At 37.4% G+C, this 19129-nt stretch overlaps 2 protein-coding genes across 2 annotated transcripts in view; both read left to right on the top strand.

The window, feature by feature from the left end:
- The window catches only part of zgc:172302 (phospholipid-transporting ATPase ABCA1), a 30353-nt gene extending 25926 nt beyond the window's left edge, over window positions 1-4427 (top strand). The window contains exons 48-49 of the mRNA XM_035653775.1: window positions 1232-1520; window positions 2410-4427. Coding sequence (XP_035509668.1) covers window positions 1232-1520; window positions 2410-2892 — 772 coding nt within the window. The 3' untranslated portion in view covers window positions 2893-4427. The remainder of the gene's footprint in view (window positions 1-1231; window positions 1521-2409) is intronic.
- Window positions 4428-8531: 4104 nt separating this feature from the next.
- Window positions 8532-17158, top strand: r3hdm4 (R3H domain containing 4). Its single transcript, XM_035653175.1, has 8 exons — window positions 8532-8721; window positions 10749-10906; window positions 11164-11285; window positions 11991-12108; window positions 12195-12280; window positions 12833-12918; window positions 14033-14088; window positions 14348-17158. Exons 1-8 carry the CDS (start codon window positions 8681-8683, stop codon window positions 14449-14451), a joined length of 771 nt encoding a protein of 256 aa, XP_035509068.1. The 5' UTR covers window positions 8532-8680; the 3' UTR covers window positions 14452-17158.
- Window positions 17159-19129: the final 1971 nt, after the last annotated feature.

Below are 19129 nucleotides of genomic sequence, written 5' to 3'. Positions count from 1 at the left end.
TAGTTTTCCAGTCATGAAAACACCTGGAAATTAATTAAAATGATCAATGACCAAAAATGACCCGTTTTTTTAGTATTTTATCCCCTTACTCAGATACGTAAGCCTAAGTGCGTTTTTAGTTTTAAACACGACTGTGGGATAAACAAACACCTTAAAGCAGGTTCACCAGATGCAAAGAGGAACTGATTTGCAGTCATTTTTTCGACATTGACTCTATTTCTTCCAGACCTGCGAGCAAAATTCTTAAATCTCCATTGCATACAGACTATTAATGATTAAACTTCTTGTTGCTGTGGTTGATAAATACATGTACAGGGATGTTAATTGTACATCCAATGAACACTTTAACTTTCTAGCTGCTGTGACCACATTAATGTAGTCAGTTTGCTTGAAACCACAGCTTATATGACCTGACATTAAAAAGAGTGGGAACCCTGGGTTTTACATATTCTGTCTAACCTCAACAATACAAGTTAAACACAATCTATATGTCAGTAGCTTTACCCCTCCTCAGTATTCAGTTACTAAATTAACGCTGAGCTTTTTAAAACCAAAGTGTGCTTCCTAAATTCAAAATGAATTACCCCCACAGAGATCTGTGAAAAACCCTCTGTGTGCTGATATTCGTGGGGAATTCACTGTCTCACTAACACAACTGACTGAGTCACTTGATGAGGTTTACAGTCACAAGACGACTGAAAAACAGAGGTCAGAGGTCAGATATCTGAAAGGTTATTAATTTGGGAAATCATCAAAGAGAGTTTTCAAGGTTGTGTTTATGTTTATCTCAACAGAGTTTCTCAATAACCATTGAAACTATATTAATTAATACACAGAATGATACAATGATTCCCATATTGAACTGGTTAAAGAGTCCTGTGAGTGTAAGCTGCTCATAGTTTAAGGCATTGTCTACAGTGAATAAAGAACAAAATGGAGGATGAACACATATCAAGAGGCTGACTGGCTTTTAAACTTAGACACTGATTTATTTTTACATAAAACTGATGCAGTGAGGTAATTTAAAGGTAATAGTACCTACATTAATCACAGTATCACTGTGCAGCTGTATGAATTAAGGTTGTGGATATAATCTCCTGTGTACACAGGCTGTAGATCTGCTGTATGTACCTGTGCAGTAAATCCTGTGGTATTGATCTTGTAGAACTGCGTCATGTTTTTTTTTTTTTTAGAGCTGCACATAATAAATCCCAATAAACTTCTCTGATGTGACATCGTGTATCGTCTCTTTCCGTTCTTCATCTTCCAGGTTTGGTGATGGTTACACCATCGTCCTCCGTCTGGTGGACAGTAAATCCAGCCTGGACTCGTGCCCCATCAGCACCTATATGAAGAGCTCTTTTCCCAGCGTGGAGCTGAAGGAGCGCCACCAGAACGTGCTGCAGTACCAGCTTCCCTCACACGCCTGCTGCCTGGCTCGGGTCTTCGAAGTGCTGGCAAACAACCATGAGGAGCTGGGCATCATCGACTTCTCTGTTTCACAGACCACTTTGGACCAGGTGAGGACGATGAGGAAACTGGGGTGAAAGCATTCAAACCGCTCCTGTATCTGCAGACTTTACTCTCTGGCTAGTCTTTAAAGGGGAGGAAAGAGAAGTATAAATGTTTAACAAATATGAAGTGCTCGGTAGTCTCATGAGATTTGTTTTGTTTCCAACCGCAGATTTCTGTGACATACTGTAGTAGTAGTAGTAGTAGTAACTGTTGTTTGTAGCTTTAGTCTCAACTATTGGTTCTTGTACAGTTAACAGTGAATTAGTTGTTCGGTATAACGGTGATAAATATATAAGTATGTTATACAGGTATCCTCTTGACATTCAAACATTGAATCAGTGGTTACTAAGTAAAGCTGAGAGAAAAATAACAAAGTATTAATAATCCCACGACATCACACTAACCTACCCAAATATATATATCCTCACTCACATTATTTCATATAATAATTAAAAATGAAAGAATATATTTAAGCCAAAAAATGCACAAGTTATGAAGGAACAACTTCCTGTAGGTAGCAGTCCAAACAGGAAGTGATGTCATATCTCCACATTGGTCTGCACGAATAACAGAAAACACTAGGCAGGAGTTTTACATTCCCCATAGAGGGTCTGTGCAAAATTTGGCACCAATCGGCTGCTAGGGGACATTTTTGTGGCCAAATCATGAAATATATATTATATATTAATATATAATATATTATATTATAATATATAACTGAGTCACAAACAGTCGACTATATATATATCTATACATTTGGTAAGAATGTCAATATTAACACCAGATTTGATTTGTTTCATCATATAATCAGTTTATAGCTCAACATGTTTAAGTGTGCAGTACCTCTATTAAAGAATAAATTAATGTGACACTAAAGCCAGTTCCTTTTTGTAGGTGTTTGTCAACTTTGCCAAGGAGCAGACTGACGACGACGACTGCCTCACAGCAGTGGTCACCGACAGAACATCACAGACCAACCTGACTGCACTGACCACCAGGATTAACCCTCCCGCCATCCAACCGCAGCCGCCAGTCACACCCCCTCAGCCAAACAAGCCTCCACAGCAGCAGGGGAAAACATCTGACCGCAAACTGAAAGAGGGTAAAGCAAAAAAGGCAAAAGCAAGCACGGTCAAATCTAAAGATGACAGAGCTAACGGAGAAAAAAGCAGTAGTACGGCAATGACCAGAATACCTCAGGCAGACGAGACAAATCGGGCAAGCTGGAGGGGCAGCAGTGGGTCTAACAGCAGTGGCGGTGGAGGTCTGGGAGAATCCAGTAAATCCACTAGGTCCAAACACAAAGCACAGAGCTCCAGTAAAGATCCTTCTGCACTATTTATGGTCGACCGCCACACACAGGACAGCACACTGTGAAATGGAACAGTTCAACACAAGTTGAAAGGACCAACTACAGTCAAAATCTCTTCATTACTCATATTAGGTTCATCCAAATGTTGCTCAACAGTTGGCAGCGACCTCGATATGCAACATGGAACAGTGGATAGTGGAAAAACATGGTGAAACTGACATCAAAGTTCAATAATTCAAGACCTTTATTTGTTCCCAGAGGGGCAAATGAGAAACTAAATTTCTAATCGTAAATCTATCTGAAGAAAGAACCAAAAGTTATTGCTTCCTAATACGGCTCTGGTGCCTTGTTCCCCTCGTCAACAGATCTGTAGCTTTATCTTACACTGTGTCTTCTCTTTATGCATCAATCTCATCACTCCAAAGTCATGTTTTATCTATCCTGAAAGAATATAATGCAAAGCTTAATGTAAAAAATGAGGGGTGGCGTTCCTCAGGGCTCAATCATTGGACCCCTCACAATCTTTATTTTGCAGAAAGCACTTTAAAAATAAAGAAGAAAATGCTGCAAACATTCAAACAGTAGCTGGAGTACATGTGTTACATGTAATTAAGATAATTTTATATATCAAAAAGCATTTGAGGGGTCGTTTATAAACACAGTACATTATCTCTTATGTGGAGAGAATTCTTACTGCGAGTTCATTGTTAAATACCTCTTAAATGTTTCATGATGAACTTTACAAGTGTTATTGTTTTGTAAATCAAGAATTTATTGTCTTTTATCTGTCAAAAAGGTTTTTGTTTTGTTTTGTTATTTATTTTTTGTGTGTTGTCATTGTGTAGCAGTGTAACTGTCCAATCGGAGGGTATCACATATGGTGAGGAAAAACATATTCTGCCTGGTATTTACTTTACTTTAGTCATTTTGGTTATTTAATAATAATAATAATAATTGATGAATTCCTGTTTTTTGTTTTTTAGCTCTTGAAAGCTTCCAGACACATAGGTGTTACAAATTCTTCTACATTACACCAAACAGTCCAAATTCAATCAAAACAATTACAGCAGATAAAGAATAATCATTAGTGTTCAGTCTGTACACACCAGACGCAACAACAATGCCTTCGGTCGGTGGGTGATTTTTTTATTTTATTATTTTTCATAAACTCTGTATTTCTTTTTTTTTTTCTATAAAAAAAATGACACAGCTGACTGAATGTATAAAGCAGGTTGTTATTGCACTGTAATGCAGTGTTCATAAGAGTAATAGTATCTATAGGCATGAGACAAACAACAGTATCAGAGTTTAGAAGAGTTTAATTCCAAAATGAAAACCGTTATAACATTAAACATTCATTTAAATGGTGGATTTCTCATTTTGGAATAAAAGTCTATATTACTGAATGTACTTTTATTATGCTTGAAAAGTTCTACTTGAACATTAATTTATCTGTGCATCTACTATAAGATGTGTATATATATATTATATACTGAAAATATGCTAGTGTAGACAAAAAAAACGGGTATATGTCTGTTGTGAATGTTTCGTCCTGAAGGAAAATAAAACGATATGGTTTCCTGTATCATTTCTAAAAACACTGTGCTGTGTGTCGTAAGTCCAGTTTGTTGTTTTCACTGCATCGTTGTGGAAGTCTGGAGGTTCTTCTTCGTCATCGTGAGGATGAGCGTTGGTTTTGGTCTGTTTACGTTGCTTCTACGCTCTGATGTTTCTGTTGCTTCGTTGCTAAAAGGGAAAAAAACAGGACAGTTTTCTTTACACTGAAGTCATTTATCTGCTGCTGTTATTCTGATAAACACATTTTTAAATCTATATCGGGCTTCACAGTTAATCAAAGGTGTTGATGAAGATAAAACGTGTGACAAACAGCATTATAATTAACTACTGTAGAGCTGCAGATGTTCTCTGGGCTGAAACTCTTGTTCTCCAGATTTAAGAAAACATGTTTTATTTTGTTACAGACCCCAAAATAATGTCACATCATCATGACTTTAATTTATTTTTTCACTGAAAATGAATATTTGTGATGTAAAAATTATAATTTTCACTGAATCACATCACAGTCACATTAATAATAAAAGTTATATCATTATCATATTGTGCAGCCTTGAATTTACACGTGGTTACAAACAGTCTTTATGTGATCAATATCTTTGGACTCTAATATTTTAAACATTAAATATCTTAAAGCGTTTATTGCCTAAGATGTACAAGGTCTTAGTGGTTTTTTTTAGTTAGAAATGATATTTAGACAATCACAGAACACTAACATTAGTTTCTCTTCATTCATTCATTATTCATTACTACTAATAAATGTTAGTTAAAGTTATAATAATAAAGATTTTAATTGTAGAACAAACACAATTTTTGACCCTATTTATTTCCTCTCTATATGGTCTTTATTGTTAGTGGCAGGGTCCGCCATTAACACACTGGTGTCAAATGGCTTACACACACACACACACAGGATGAAGCTGCAACTGATGATGTAACCCTGATAATCTACTTTCTATATTCCCCTTTCATTCTGTAACTACAGCACAGTAAATCTAAACGTACATCTTGGTGTCGACCTGCTGCCCGACACTCTCCCCTCTCAAACGTTGTTCACCGACAGTCGTGAAACGTCTCCATGGTCCTTCGTCACCATCAGTTCTCTTCCTCCCCAGTTTCTGTGTGACTGTCTGCAGCAGAGAGTCCAGACTACACAAGGAGATGTCAGGAAGAAGAAACTCAGCAGATCTCTGCAACAGAAGAGAGGAGAGTCAGATAATGTATACGTACATTGTTTTATAACTATAATGTCGTCCTGTTTGAATGTGTTAGTGTTTTATTGTAGCTGTAAAGTATTCGATAGTGGTGGATAAGTAACCACAATGTTCTTCTTACGAGTAAAAGCTCTTATATTAACAGCAAAATGTACTTAAAGTATGAAAAGTGATGATATTATTACAGATGTCGCTTTATCTGCAGTACAGGTAGTCGGATCAGACCCTTCAGAGGGTCCTAAGATAAATCTGAGGGGTCATGAGATGATTGATTGAAGAGGAAAGCATAAAAAACAAAGTTCTGTGACACAAATTTGTATTTTTGGGGTGAAATATTGGATATTTTTTACCTATTTGGGAGTGTCAGTTATTGAAATGAAATGAGTAGAAATGTCTCTTTGGTAACAACTCCTAGACCTCTAAAACATGAAAAAGAGCCACAAGTCAAAAAGGTTTGGAAAACATTGGTCTAATATTTAATAATATATTATATTTTATAAGTTTATCATATTTTTTATATGAATGAAAATAAATAATAATAAATAAATGCAGTGGAGTAAAAACTACTATATTTTCCTCTGAAATGGCAAGTGGAGTATGTAACATTATGATGTACAGTTGTAGCTTAAAATAGAAATACTCCGTACAGGACGTGAGTAAATCTTCCTTTCAACCACTGGTGTCTGATTATCTTAATAATTCTAATTTAATAAATAAAAATGTTTTATTTATTTTTAACTGTTGTTTGTTAAGTTATTCTTCCTTTTCGTAATGCTTGTTGAAGTATTTACTGTTCAAACGTTTAATTTTAAACCTAGTTTTAAAGACTAATGGCTTTGCTACAACTTGCATCCTTTAACATTTGATAATAATAAAGATGTTAAAGATAATAACTGAAGTAAAGACCTTCGATGTCTCTGAGCGTCTGTAAGGTTACAACATATTGAATATGTAGTTTGATATGTTCTTCCTCTTGTGTTGGACTGAGATATAATCCTTTCCCCTCTATTACAGGACAAAAGCTGAGCCAGACCAGATCTCTTCCTGGTTGCCAGTAAACGTACAATATAAACTAAACTAACTTCCTCGATGCCCTTTAAACTGTTTTTTTTGTAGTTCACTCACAGGTTTAGAGAACAGGGTGTTGTCCATCCAGGCCCTGCTGTCTGGTGCTTGTTCTGCTACTAACTCGTCGTCTTTGCAGCTTTTTATTGTAAAGTTTGAAGAGATGGTCCCGGTTTGCTCTGATGAACTGATGGGAGGAAGAGGTGTGAGACATCTCTTGGACTTCTGACACTCAGGAGCAGGTTTAGGGTTCAAAGGCGGCAGCACAACCCGTGGAGTTAGTGGTAGTTTGGTGTCAGACGCTGCGCCCAAATCTAATCCTGAGTCAGAACCACTTGGATCGATCCATTCTTCCACAGATGGGTCGTTATTGCTGCTGGTTTCTGGTCCCTTTTTACTCTTTTCCTCCTCTTTCCCCTCCTCTTCCTCCACAGGCTCCTTGGCTGCTGCCAAAACAGGCATTAGGTTGACACAAAGCCTCATTATGTTCCCTGATGTCTCACATGTGGTGAGACTTCTCCTGTTTGACGCAGTAGCTTCAATCTTCTCCTTTGCCTTCACAGTTCTCATCCTGGGTACTGAGCCCTTTACCTCGCCCACGATCATCGGACAAGTGTCTGGTTCATGTTTTTGTAGTCTTACTGTCTTCTTTTCTTTCCACATTCCAAATTTTGTACAAAAACACTTTTGAGAATCGTCTCTGATGTTGTCCAAACATCCCTCAAAAAGAAAACAGCGTGTTAAGATATTTAAAAAAGAGCTTTGTGTTCTGACAAACTCACTTTGTCTCTCTTACAGCAGCAGTGAGAGAAGCACAGGACAATTAGGCGACTATGTGGTTGGAACTATTAAACTGGCTGTTATGGTAACATGCACACAAACCTTTAATGAGTGGGAAAAGTCATTGTGAGCTCAGATTATAAAAGGAGGATAATGTTTGAGCTGAACCACTCAAAGGTGATGGATTATAAAGATGATGGAGGTGGCAGTGGATTTATTTTGCAGGTAATGACAGGAATTGGTTTCTTGAGCAGTGCCAGAGATTGTCTAATGGAAAGATGCATCACTCAGGTCAAGAAAAAAACATGTATTATTAGTGGGACACATGAGTGTTTTAACTTTACTGCTTTGTGTTTGAAATATAAATTTCAAGATTGTTAACAGTTTGTTATTTGATAGCAATAAAATATGTTTTCTAGCGGTTATATTGTGATAATAATGACATTTCTTTTGTGTTTTGCTTGTTTTGCCACCCTAAAGCGATCAAACAAATCCAACAAACTTCCAGTAAAACTGTGAAAATCCTACAAGAACAAAACATTTATTTCTATTTAAAGGTGAAAAAGTCTAATAGGATTTTTAGATTAAAAAACAGATTTCCAATAATAGGACTTCTTATAGATTTCCTGTAGGATTTTATAGAAATGAATTTTACTGGATTTTACTGGAAAAGATAAAACACATTATATCCAACTATATATAGCCAATCAGAATCAGAAATACTTTATTGATCGGGGGGGATTAGTTTGTTACAGTTACACATGTTAAAGAATAGAAATAACACTTATATTACAATATCTAACACAATATATAGAATAATTATATGTTTACAGGTATATCCATATAATAAGATAATAAGAGCCTCTATACAAAGTAAACATATTTCACATTATGTCACATTTTGGTTGCAGAAATTATAGATAATTACAAAGAATGATTAAATAATTACAAGAATAATACTCCAATGATCCAAAGAAACTTTATTTAATACAAACCCTTTTCAATCTAAAGGAAGTAATAGAGCTTTACTATATATATATAAATATATAATAGACGGAGTGAGAGCTCTTAATGTTTGACCCTCTTTGAACTCACAGCAACAACAGGAGCCAGTTAGCTTCTTACAACACAATCTGTCAAACAAACACCGGTTTTAACTTTATTCGTTCACTTTTCTCCAGAGTTGTGACTTTATATCCGTCCTTGCTCCTGGAATAAGATGGTGGTTTTGACGAATAACACAGAAGAACAGGATTATATGTGAGTGTGAACATTACGATGTCAGCGAAGCTAGTTAGCCACGATAAAATACAAATGTAAATATCTTAAGTTTATCTTCTGAGTCTGTCTAGAAGAGCTGGAATCGTGTCAGCTCTCTCTGTTAATCCTCACATCTCCAATGCTCCCGGTTGGTGGTGTGTTTGATGGTTTTATTAAGGTTTTAACAGGATGTGAAGTTATATTTTCTGTTAGCCTTTTAGCTGCTGGTAGCTAACTAGCTGACCTGGATGTGCAGGTTCTCAACATTTTACTCTCTTTTCTATCACTGATGATCATATTATATTCAATGCATGACTGTTACAGTGCATAACAACTGATAAACTATGCAGTGCACCCAAATAATGAACAATAACTGCAGGAAGTTTGTGTAAAACCAGAGATTTGGATGCATTTTAATCAGAGTTTTATTCTGTTATCTGTGTTTTTTGTGTCTTTTTAGATTTATTAACAATCACACATACTTAAAGGTCCAGTGTGTAACATTTAGGAGGAGCTATTGGCAGAAAATATATAAAACATAGTATGTAGATTTACCTTTAATCAGCTTCCTTCTCGACAGATTTTGGGTTTTCTTCTCATTGTTTATTAGTTTTTTGGTTGTTTGAACTTTTCTAATGAAGGGCCATGTTGTTTATCAGACATACAGTGAATACAGTGTGTGTTCAGGTCTTCACCGTGACCTTATTGTGTTTATATCCTAAATAATAATATAAGAAAATAACAGTTTCATGTAATTTTCTTCACAGAAATAAAGGAATTATTGCGATTAAAATCAAGACGGATTCACAACCTGCTGTGAAGCTTTGGTAGACCCCCGGGTTGGAAACCGCTGACATAGACTATAATTTAAAGGGATGGTTGATCAGGAAGTTTCTACCAACAAATTACGCCTTCCTGCTACAAATCTTACTCAGATTATGTAGTGATTTCTTTTCAACACATAAAGACGAAGCTACAGCTTATCGTTGTAAAATCTGTACGTATGCCACTGCCTGGTTTACACATCAGAGTGAAGTTATGAACGCTAACTAACCCAGGCAGATACATTACATCATATTATGTTGCTGCAGTGTTGCCGTCAACCTGCAGGACTCGAGCTAAAAATGGCCTCAGCTGAGCGAGTTGGGAACTCGGAGGCAGAAGAACCCAGCAGAGGCGGGTCTTCACAACAACACCCACTGACCTACATCTGCAGCTCCTGCAGGATGCTCCTCCCAGCTCTCAAACGTTCAAACATACCGCAGAGATAAAAGGGAAAACGATTTACTTTAAAGCCCTGAATAGCTGTTTTAAAAGCTCGTGATCAGCTTCACCTTTCAGGGCAACTTCACCTGTTTGGTGTCTTTTTCTTTTCTTGGATAGCGTGCCGAATGAGATTATGGTGTAAGGATACACTGCATGTTCTGCGGGGGGATTGGAGGGTCGGTGGTTCAAGCCCAGCACAGACCACAGTAAGGAGTGTGGACTGGTAGCTGGAGCCAGTTCTCATTCTCGGCACTGAACCCCTAACTGCTCCCGTTTCTCCATATTTGCATTGTATTTTGGACAATTTCCCCATTAGGGGTTAATAAAGTAAATCTTCTCTTGTGCAGTAATGCAGTCAGCTATTGTTTCCACTTCCTGCCTGCAGCATTGCTCCATCGCAGCCTCTAAAAGGTCTTCTGCATGCTCAAGAAAATGTTCAAGTACAAAGAGCAGCCACAGCACAGACCGGTCTCAGCCAGAACAATGCAAGGTCATTGAAGTTGATGGAAATTAGGTCACAAAATACGTTTCATATCCTGTGTACTGAGAAAAGCGTGCTCTCTCACGCTGCTCTCACTGGTTACAGTAATCACGGACTGAAGAAGTGTAGGCAGCAGCTTGAGAAAGTGTGTACAAATGATCTTCATCCCTTCAACATACAATAAATTAATAAGATCTGAGGAGTTTGTACCCCGCCCCCCCCCTCCAGGATTTGTGTGACTAAACTGGCTAAATTGACATCTTGCACTTCGTCTTCCCAGCCTGATAGAGGAGCGTAAATGCACCTCCCTGCCCAGCTCTCCCGCCAAGCGAGTGTCTCCGACCAAAAAGAAGCAGTTTTATATCAATCAAGCCATCCGCAACTCTGACCTCACTCCCCGAGCCAAAGGCAAGAAGAGCCTCCGCCGACAGGAGAACAGTAAGCTCTCATTTCACATGATCAGATTAAAAAGATGTTGTCATCCACTGCAGATGAACAATGCCGGACGAGCCTTTAAGTCCGCGTGCAGCTCTCCACTGCACATGTTTATTTTTGCATTGAAATGGCACACGGTGCCTTTTGCATTGAGTCGCTGTCGCTACAGAAATGCTACAAAAGAATGTTTTTTTTTATCTCAAGAATGAACACATTTAACATCCCGCTGTCCTTTTTTATGTGTCTTCTCTGAAAATCAGCGCGCTTTCTGGCTAATCTTCTTGAGAGAGACGAGTGCTCCAAAGATGATCTGGAAGTTTGCAGTAACCCGGCCATCCCGTCCATCTTCACTGAGGCCTGCACCAACGGAAACTACATAGAGGTACGTTAACTTCTAGCTGTGCTTCAACTCGGCCGCCTTGCTCATTGATTTCTTTCCCACAAGTATGTTTATTGTTGTTTACTCGTTTGGACACTACACATACTTTACAGTCAGACACAGCTTGCATTAAAAGCAGATAGTATACCAATAAAACCATCTTTCCCCTCATTTGCATGTTAACACTGTATTTTCAGGAAACGCTTAAGTTCATGTCTTTAATTATATCCATGTGAGGCTCCCACAGCTCAACAGTCTTCAAAGCAGCCATGCTCTTCCAACATAGTGAAATGGCCCTTCTGGCTGGAAGAAGTCCAATAGTTTAGTCCTTTTTCGATGTTTGTATAAAGTCCTCAGGGATTATTCCAAGCACACAGAGTTTGGAAGTGGACTTTGGTATAAAACAACCTTTACAAAGTTTGGATCTTTAGACATTCCCATAGACAATGCAACAGAATACCTTTCTCATTCAAACATTATGAACAATCATCTGGAATATCAGCAGACATATGATGAAGTTTGACTGGAGTTATAAACGTTCTGCCTTCTGCATTAAGTCTTTCGTGCTTTTGGATTTTTCTTTTAAGACAATTGAGTTTTATCTTTTTAACTCCCTACAAAACCCAGAGATTTAAAGTCTGGGATCAAATGTAAAAGCTCAGGATAAAACGAGTATTGACCTCATCCCTCGTTCTCTGGGTATCTTAGCCATGGAATGACTTCATGAATTGCTCCGGCGAGGAGCAGGAGAAGCTGTTGTCTCTGCTGGAGCAGGAGGGGGCCAAGAAGAAAAGCCCCACCCGGGTCCTCAAAGACGAGAGGAATGGTGAGCGTCTCAGTTTGTGTGTTTGTTGTGCAGCCTGGATGTTTTTCAGGGGCGGCTGTTTGGCTGACTCGCTCGTCTCTTCACAGTAAATCTTGCCTTCAGCGCTCAGGTCTGCTACCAGAGAATCGATCGCAGGCTGCGAGCGACTCTCAGACGCAAACAAATCCCCATGGTGAGTGTCAGCTCTTCTTCTTCTTGTCGGTTGGATGGGATTTACAGTATATGCATGGTAGGATTCACATACATAGTGCAGCTTCAAGCTTAAGTTAGCCTTAAGTTTTTGTCTTCTGTCTATATGGTGATATGATAACTGTTGGAAGATATGTTAAGCTCATTTTTGCCACGTTTTCTTTATATTCTTGTTCGTCTCTGCTGTGCATCAAACACACCAGCTTGTTGTCTCTTAGTCACCATTACCCTTTACCCATTAATCACAAAGCCCTGGACGACCCTCTGAGTATCACTGACAAATCATCTTGAGCCTCCTGTAATCTGACTGAAGCCTTAGAAAAATGTAAGTTTAGGAAATACATTAGCTCCTAATTGTTATTATAATGCGTTAAGACTACATGCAGGGATGTGAGGGAAGTGAAAGAATCCTGACTCAACAAGGAAGCTTGCAGAAGTTCGTATTTTGCTAAACTCATTTGATTGTTGTGGAGATTTAACCTCTTACCTTTCTCCCTCTCTTGCTTCCACCCACTAAGTTGTTTTCTCGTCACAGGGAACTCTGGAAATACTTGAGAAAAACCTCCTGAGCTTCTTCAATACTCAGCCGCACTCAGTTTACACAACCAACCTCGCCAGCAGGTAAAAATACTTCTATTCTATAAAGTCTTAAAAAGCATTCAGAAAAAATAAAAAAAAGTATTTTCAATTTGTACAATTCATATACAAAAGTTTTAAATATATTCCCACTGGCAGTAATGTTTATTTAAAATGTTTATTAACTATATCATTAGGAATTATTGTTATACAACAATATGGGATGTACAGAAATATTAGGCCACATTGTCCCTACTGGTTTTTCATCATACTTTCATACCTTCACCAGTGTGATTGTGAAACAACTTAAATGTAACTTTGTAAAGCCTGCACCCTTTATGTTTATAGACTTCCAGTGCTTAATTTAAATGATTTAAATTGATAAGATGCTGCCATTTTTCAGCTGTTATAAATTTACGTAATGTTAATTGTTTTTGCTTTTAGGCTCTCAGTTGATTTAGTTTTTGCTTTTATATATACATCTTTATATCTTATTCCGACAGTAACATAACAGAGGACGTTTTAGTCCACATGCTCACTCTCAGCCCTCTCGTGTATTTCAATGAGGCCTGTCGGGTGATACATCGAGGGTTTCACGAGGCTCAGGTTTCGTCACAACACATAATCGTGACGAAGGTCTCGTAGAATTATAAACCGCTCTGCTGTGTTTTGGCGTCTGATATTAAACTCACGGACGTGTTACTCAGACTGAGCTTCCTGGGTCATATTTCATGTCTCACTGGTGCCTGGAACAGCCCCACCAATACAGCCCCTTTATGCTGTGTTAATACACTTTTATCTCCTCTTTTCCAGGTAGGGAAACATAATTAGGATCCATCAGCCAGAGCTTTCAACCTGCATATTATATTTTATTATATTATATAATAGATCACAGGAAACCTATATGATCCACATAAAAGAAGTGAAGATGTTGCAGCAACAGGAAATACAACAAACAACAACAAGATGTAAAAAAAAAAAAAAAAGTCAAATAATTGGCATTAAACACTGACTTTATTGATCTATGCTGGGAAACTAGTTCACTCCAGGAATAATACTCTGTTCGGATCGAGTTGACTGGTTTCTGTAAGTGGTTGGAGGACGGCGAGGAGTGAAGGAGTGTAAAATAATCCCTCTGTTGTTTGTGTGTGTGAATCAGCTTCGAGAGACTGCTGCTTCACGCCGTCTGCCAGTATATGGACCTCGTCTCCGCAAGTGAGTGGAAAGACAATTTAGACTGGACTCATATATCAGACTAGTCAGGGATTTCCATCTCATAAAGATATAAAAATGCCTCAAAAAAGAGTTATTGTACATAATAATAATAATATAGCACATTTAAACAGTGTTTTTAAACTGATTATTGACTGATTATTCTCTGTTTACATAATCCTATTTTCACAGCCCCGGTTAAGCGGCTTAATGTTTTTCAGTCACATGAGAAGTGATCAAAGTCTGTTTGTTGGACTCTCAGGCACCGACAACAATGGGTCACGTCAGACCGAAGTGGTGAACAAACAGGACGAGTTTCTGCCTCCTTCACTTCCGCTGTCTGCCTACGTGGAGCAGATGAGCTGAGACCAGGACCACCGGGACCTGTTTCCTCCACGCGGGCCCCGCTGCCGGCGGGAGCTCTGAGAGGTGTACATAAGGTGCGCAGTCTGTATGTAAAGTCTGTGTAACGTCCGCCAAGCTCAGAAAACAAAGCTGAACAATTCTTCCCCATCCTCTGGTTGGTCTCTGGTTTCTGTAGTAAATTTTCCATTGTTTTATTTCCATGAGCAAATCAGAGTTCATCGACCCCTCCTTCGTATCTAAACAGGGGTCTACATGCTAAATGTTCCATGTTAAACATTAGCATGTAGCGTTCAGCTCAAAGCACAGCAGTACAGCTTGCCTTCGCAGAGAATAGACCTTTTGATTTAGATAACGCGACCTCTCTTGCACCATCCTCAGGGCAAATGTTACATTTTCTGCCTCACTAGTACAAACCTAAGAATAGTAGAGTTGTCTGGTGTACAATAAGAGGTTACAGCACCGTGGAGCTGCAAGGCTCGAATGAACTGCTGTCTCCATACAGCATTGGGAATCGAATGAACTATCTTTCCCAAGTTTTAGGCATAATCATTAATATATAATGGTGATAATTGACTCTTAATTTTGGGAGAATTTGGTGATAATCTGTGACGTTCATTCACAATAACAAATCCAAGTTACGAGCAAGTTACATTTGATACAACAGATGGCAACAACTATCATTCAGTCAGTCAGCTTTTTCATCAGAATGGATTTATGAGCTTAAAGCAGTCGGTTAATGAACAGTTAATCCATGTTGTCCCTTTTTCATAGTGCAAAATATATAATTTCACCACTAATTAATTTACGCAACATAAATCCCCTCAAAAAAAAAACACCCTCAATTTCAATAAAACACAAATTCATAACAGTGAAAAATTACAAATATTAACCTAAAAAATGGAAAATTTACTGGGAACTCTGTATTGTTAAGAATGAATGACATTTTGTGAAGGTGCTGAGATGGAGGAAGCGCTCTAATGCATCACTGCCTGAAGGATTAGCCTGTAGGATTTGTGTAAGTCGTGAGGTATAAAGCATGAATATTTATAGTCTCTCTTCATTATATGCACAAACACATCACTCATCATCATCAGAGTTAAAAGAAGCAAATGTCTTTTATCAAGGGTGTGAAATATAGCTTCTGACATGCTTGGGATATAATGTAATTATCTCTGAGAAGACAACTATGACGGCGTATTAGGGCCATGTAGGTAAAAGAAAATATAAATCACTGGGTTGTTGGAGGGAGGTAATATTCAGAGACTAAATAAAAGTCTTTAGGTTTACAAGAAAACAAAATATTCTTGTGATTAAAGTGGGAAATTTATTTAAAAAAACTTGAATATTCTCCACAATTTTTCCTACAGATTTGTGACTGTGAATCTCAGAGAATATTCAAGCTTCTTTCTTGTAAATTTATGACTTTAATCTCTGAAATCTATGAACTAACCCCTTCCCCAGCTCCGTATTTAATTAAATGTTTTACCTAATATAGCCCAAATACACCGCAATAGAAAAATAGGCACAATTTCTTCAGGATCTATTTTTTGTGATTAATTTATTCTTTTCGTTGTACCTTCCTCTGCTAGCTTTTGGTCTACACTGGCCGTGTTTCCGCTGCGTTTTTCATTCGTATCTGAAGAATACGCTAACATTGTAATCAACCAGACCGTCCGTATCAATCAACTAAAGACTAGAGTACAGACTCAGAGAATAACTGTGACGTTAAGTTCAAGTCCGTTTCCACTTACAAGCTAAAGTATTTGATTGTAAAGCTGATGATAGCTGCAGCTGTTGATGTGCTGCCTTTACTGCACACTGGTGTAAATGTTACTACAGTCACAGTCAGTAAAAGAAGACAAAATAAGGAACTATATAATGGTTAAAAACTGCCAGTATCCCTGTTGTTTTTAGATTTATTCATGGGTTTCTTGCAGCACGCACAGTTTACACTCAACACTGTAACATTAAAGCCTTTTTTTACAAACACAGGTGATATGGTTTAAAGGTTTACTGTATGTGCACTAGATGTGTTACAGTGGTAAAAAAAAAAAAACACATTTAAGGTGTTTTGATGTTAAAAAAAAAAAAAAACCTGAGTTTTGTCTCTCGGGTTTGTTTAATTTCAATATTTACAACCCCAGAAAAGCTCTTCTGCCTTATGAATACAAGTTTCTTGTGTTTTTTCTGTACATATATTTCTACATTTGTACTTGACTGGATTTTGGAAACAGGTTATTTAAAGAAAAAGAAAAATCTCTTATCCCCGATTTGTTTTGATACTGTCGTCGGCAGTGTAACTAAACTGGACCTGTTGGTGCATTTTGTCAACAACCAAAGTTTGTGTGTTTGTTTTGTGGAAATCCAATTTTCTCAGGCTTTCGACTTCTCTCTTTCTCTCTGAATGTCACGTAATGATCTCACATGGTGTCATTTCCTGTGTACTGTATACTTTCTTTTTCAAGATGAACTTGTTACGATCATGTTCGCCACAGCCTCTCGGGGGCGCTGCCAACTTTTTGAATACACGTAGATGTAGTTGTGCTGAAAATACTCAGATAATTGACTTGTGCCAATGTTTGCATTAATAATAGTCTGAAAGCTTTATACACTAGACTGATACAACTTCGTGTATATAATGATATGTGTGTGTGTGCTATGGTACCTATTTATAATTATCACTGCAACTATTAAAGGATTTAAGATATTTGTTTCTCTCTTCTCATTTCATTGTGTACTTTGTACTTCACTAAGACACATCTGAGGAGGTTTAAGAGCTTCGGTTTTCTGTAACTTCATATTATTGTACAAATATCAGCTGCAGTGTGTCTGTCAGTGGTGGAAGAAGTGTTCAGATTAAGTAAAAGTAGTAAAACTCAACTTCAAAAACGCTTAAATACAAGTAGATGTATCTTTCTATACAGTTATTCTTGACACCAGGTCGGATTCCCATTGAATTCAATGAAACGAGGCGGACCACCAGGGTCAAAATCAACATATGTTGTATATGTATATGTTGATGTATATGCTGCTATAAAGAACATAATGTTAAAGTATGAGCGCATGCAAGTTTAGAAACACAACACTCTTCCAGCTCCTACTTTATTTCATCAGCTGGGAAACAATATAAATGTTGTCAGGATCCATCTGGAACAGATCTGTGATTATAGACAATAAACCCTAAAATGTTATTTTAAACAAACACTGCAGAACTTTTATCAGTGATTCTCAACAAAAGTTAAACAAAAAGTAACCAGTTTGGTTTTAAAGAAACATGTTATAATCACATTTGTGGAGGATTAATAAATGATTATAAGCCTGTGGTTAAAGGATGATAACTGTGTCCTTCAGTAAATATTAATGTTACCCGCCCAAAACAATTTAAAATAGATATTTTTAAAGTTTTTTAAGATGTTTTTTTGTAAAGATCTCCAGTAATATGACAGTAATCTCTACAGTTTCCATCCACAGGCCATCACAGCTACCTCCAGACACAGTCAGGAACGAACCCTGCACAATAAACGTCTAATATACATGCTAGTTACTTATTCTCATTGTTGACATTTAAAACATGTAAATATCATCACTAAAAACACACTTTACTGTATATACTGGCACATCCCCCTTTGTACTCAGCAACATTTCACATATGAATGTTACATATATATATATATATATATATGTACATAGTAGTTTATGTTTACTTTGTGGAGCTTGCTGTCCTATTTATTTATGCTTTATTCTGTGTATGTACGTTAAGAGCTCCCACTAGGTGGCGGACTAGTACAAAGAAATACACACCACACTAGAGACTGCTATAATAATGTAATGCTCTGTATGAGTTGTATTTGCACACATTATTTATAGTTTTAAAAACTGGAACAGCTTTTAATTAAGGAGCTTTGAACGATTGTATAAATGGGCAGCAGGAAAGAAAAGGAAAAACTGGATGAATGAAGGAAGAGTTTAATGCAGGTGTTGATGCACCAGTTTTCAAAATAAAAGTCTAGCTAACAGAGCTCAGTAGCAGCCAATGTCAGGTCTCTAAAATCATGTTATCAAATACCAAACACAAACAGCACTGACCAAAAGGACATAAGGACCATACAGTGCAGGGTTGACAGATGCTGCTTATTGGTATTTAACTGAATATGACCCTCCCCTGTGCAGCATTGCTTTAAGTATTACAGTATATTTACTCAAAGTCTTTCTTCTGATGTGTTCATTGTGTTCACATCCTGTATCGTTCCTTAAAAAGTGGTTCAACACAACTTCAAACAGAAAACGTAAGCAAACACATAAAAAAAGGTTGAATTTATCACTTGTTATATTTTAAGAGCAAGAAATAATCAGTTAAATTAGTTCATTAATCAGTTTATCATTAAAAACCCTGAGCAGAGATAAGAAAAAACATTTAGAAAGGCTTGAACATACAGCTTTGACGTTATATTTGCACATCAAACACTGAAGTCAAACACTAATATTTACAAAAACAGGATAGTGAAGATGTTAACCTAATTAAAGGTTCATCTTTTATCTGGACCCTTATTTCTACAAACTTCTTCATATTTGCATTTATTGTATCGCACATTTTCTCATTATAACACTCACTTCCTGTGTGTGTCGACCCCACCCTGGCAGAGACTATCAGGGTACAACCAATAATTTCACATATGGT

This window comes from Morone saxatilis, unplaced genomic scaffold (genome assembly GCF_004916995.1).
Source record: "Morone saxatilis isolate NCDOM2014 unplaced genomic scaffold, NCSU_SB_2.0 Contig12, whole genome shotgun sequence".
NCBI classification, from domain to species: domain Eukaryota; kingdom Metazoa; phylum Chordata; class Actinopteri; family Moronidae; genus Morone; species Morone saxatilis.
The sequence above is the reverse complement of the archived record's forward strand: the minus strand, read 5'-3'. Positions and strand labels throughout refer to the sequence as shown.

Bases quoted from the DNA above. Each gene is read 5' to 3' on its own strand.
- r3hdm4 (XM_035653175.1), top strand. From the start codon at position 8,681: ATGGTGGTTTTGACGAATAACACAGAAGAACAGGATTATAT. The intron at 8,722-10,748 runs GTGAGTGTGAAC...TCGTCTTCCCAG, and splicing joins ACAGAAGAACAGGATTATAT to CCTGATAGAGGAGCGTAAAT. The intron at 11,286-11,990 runs GTACGTTAACTT...TGGGTATCTTAG, and splicing joins CCAACGGAAACTACATAGAG to CCATGGAATGACTTCATGAA.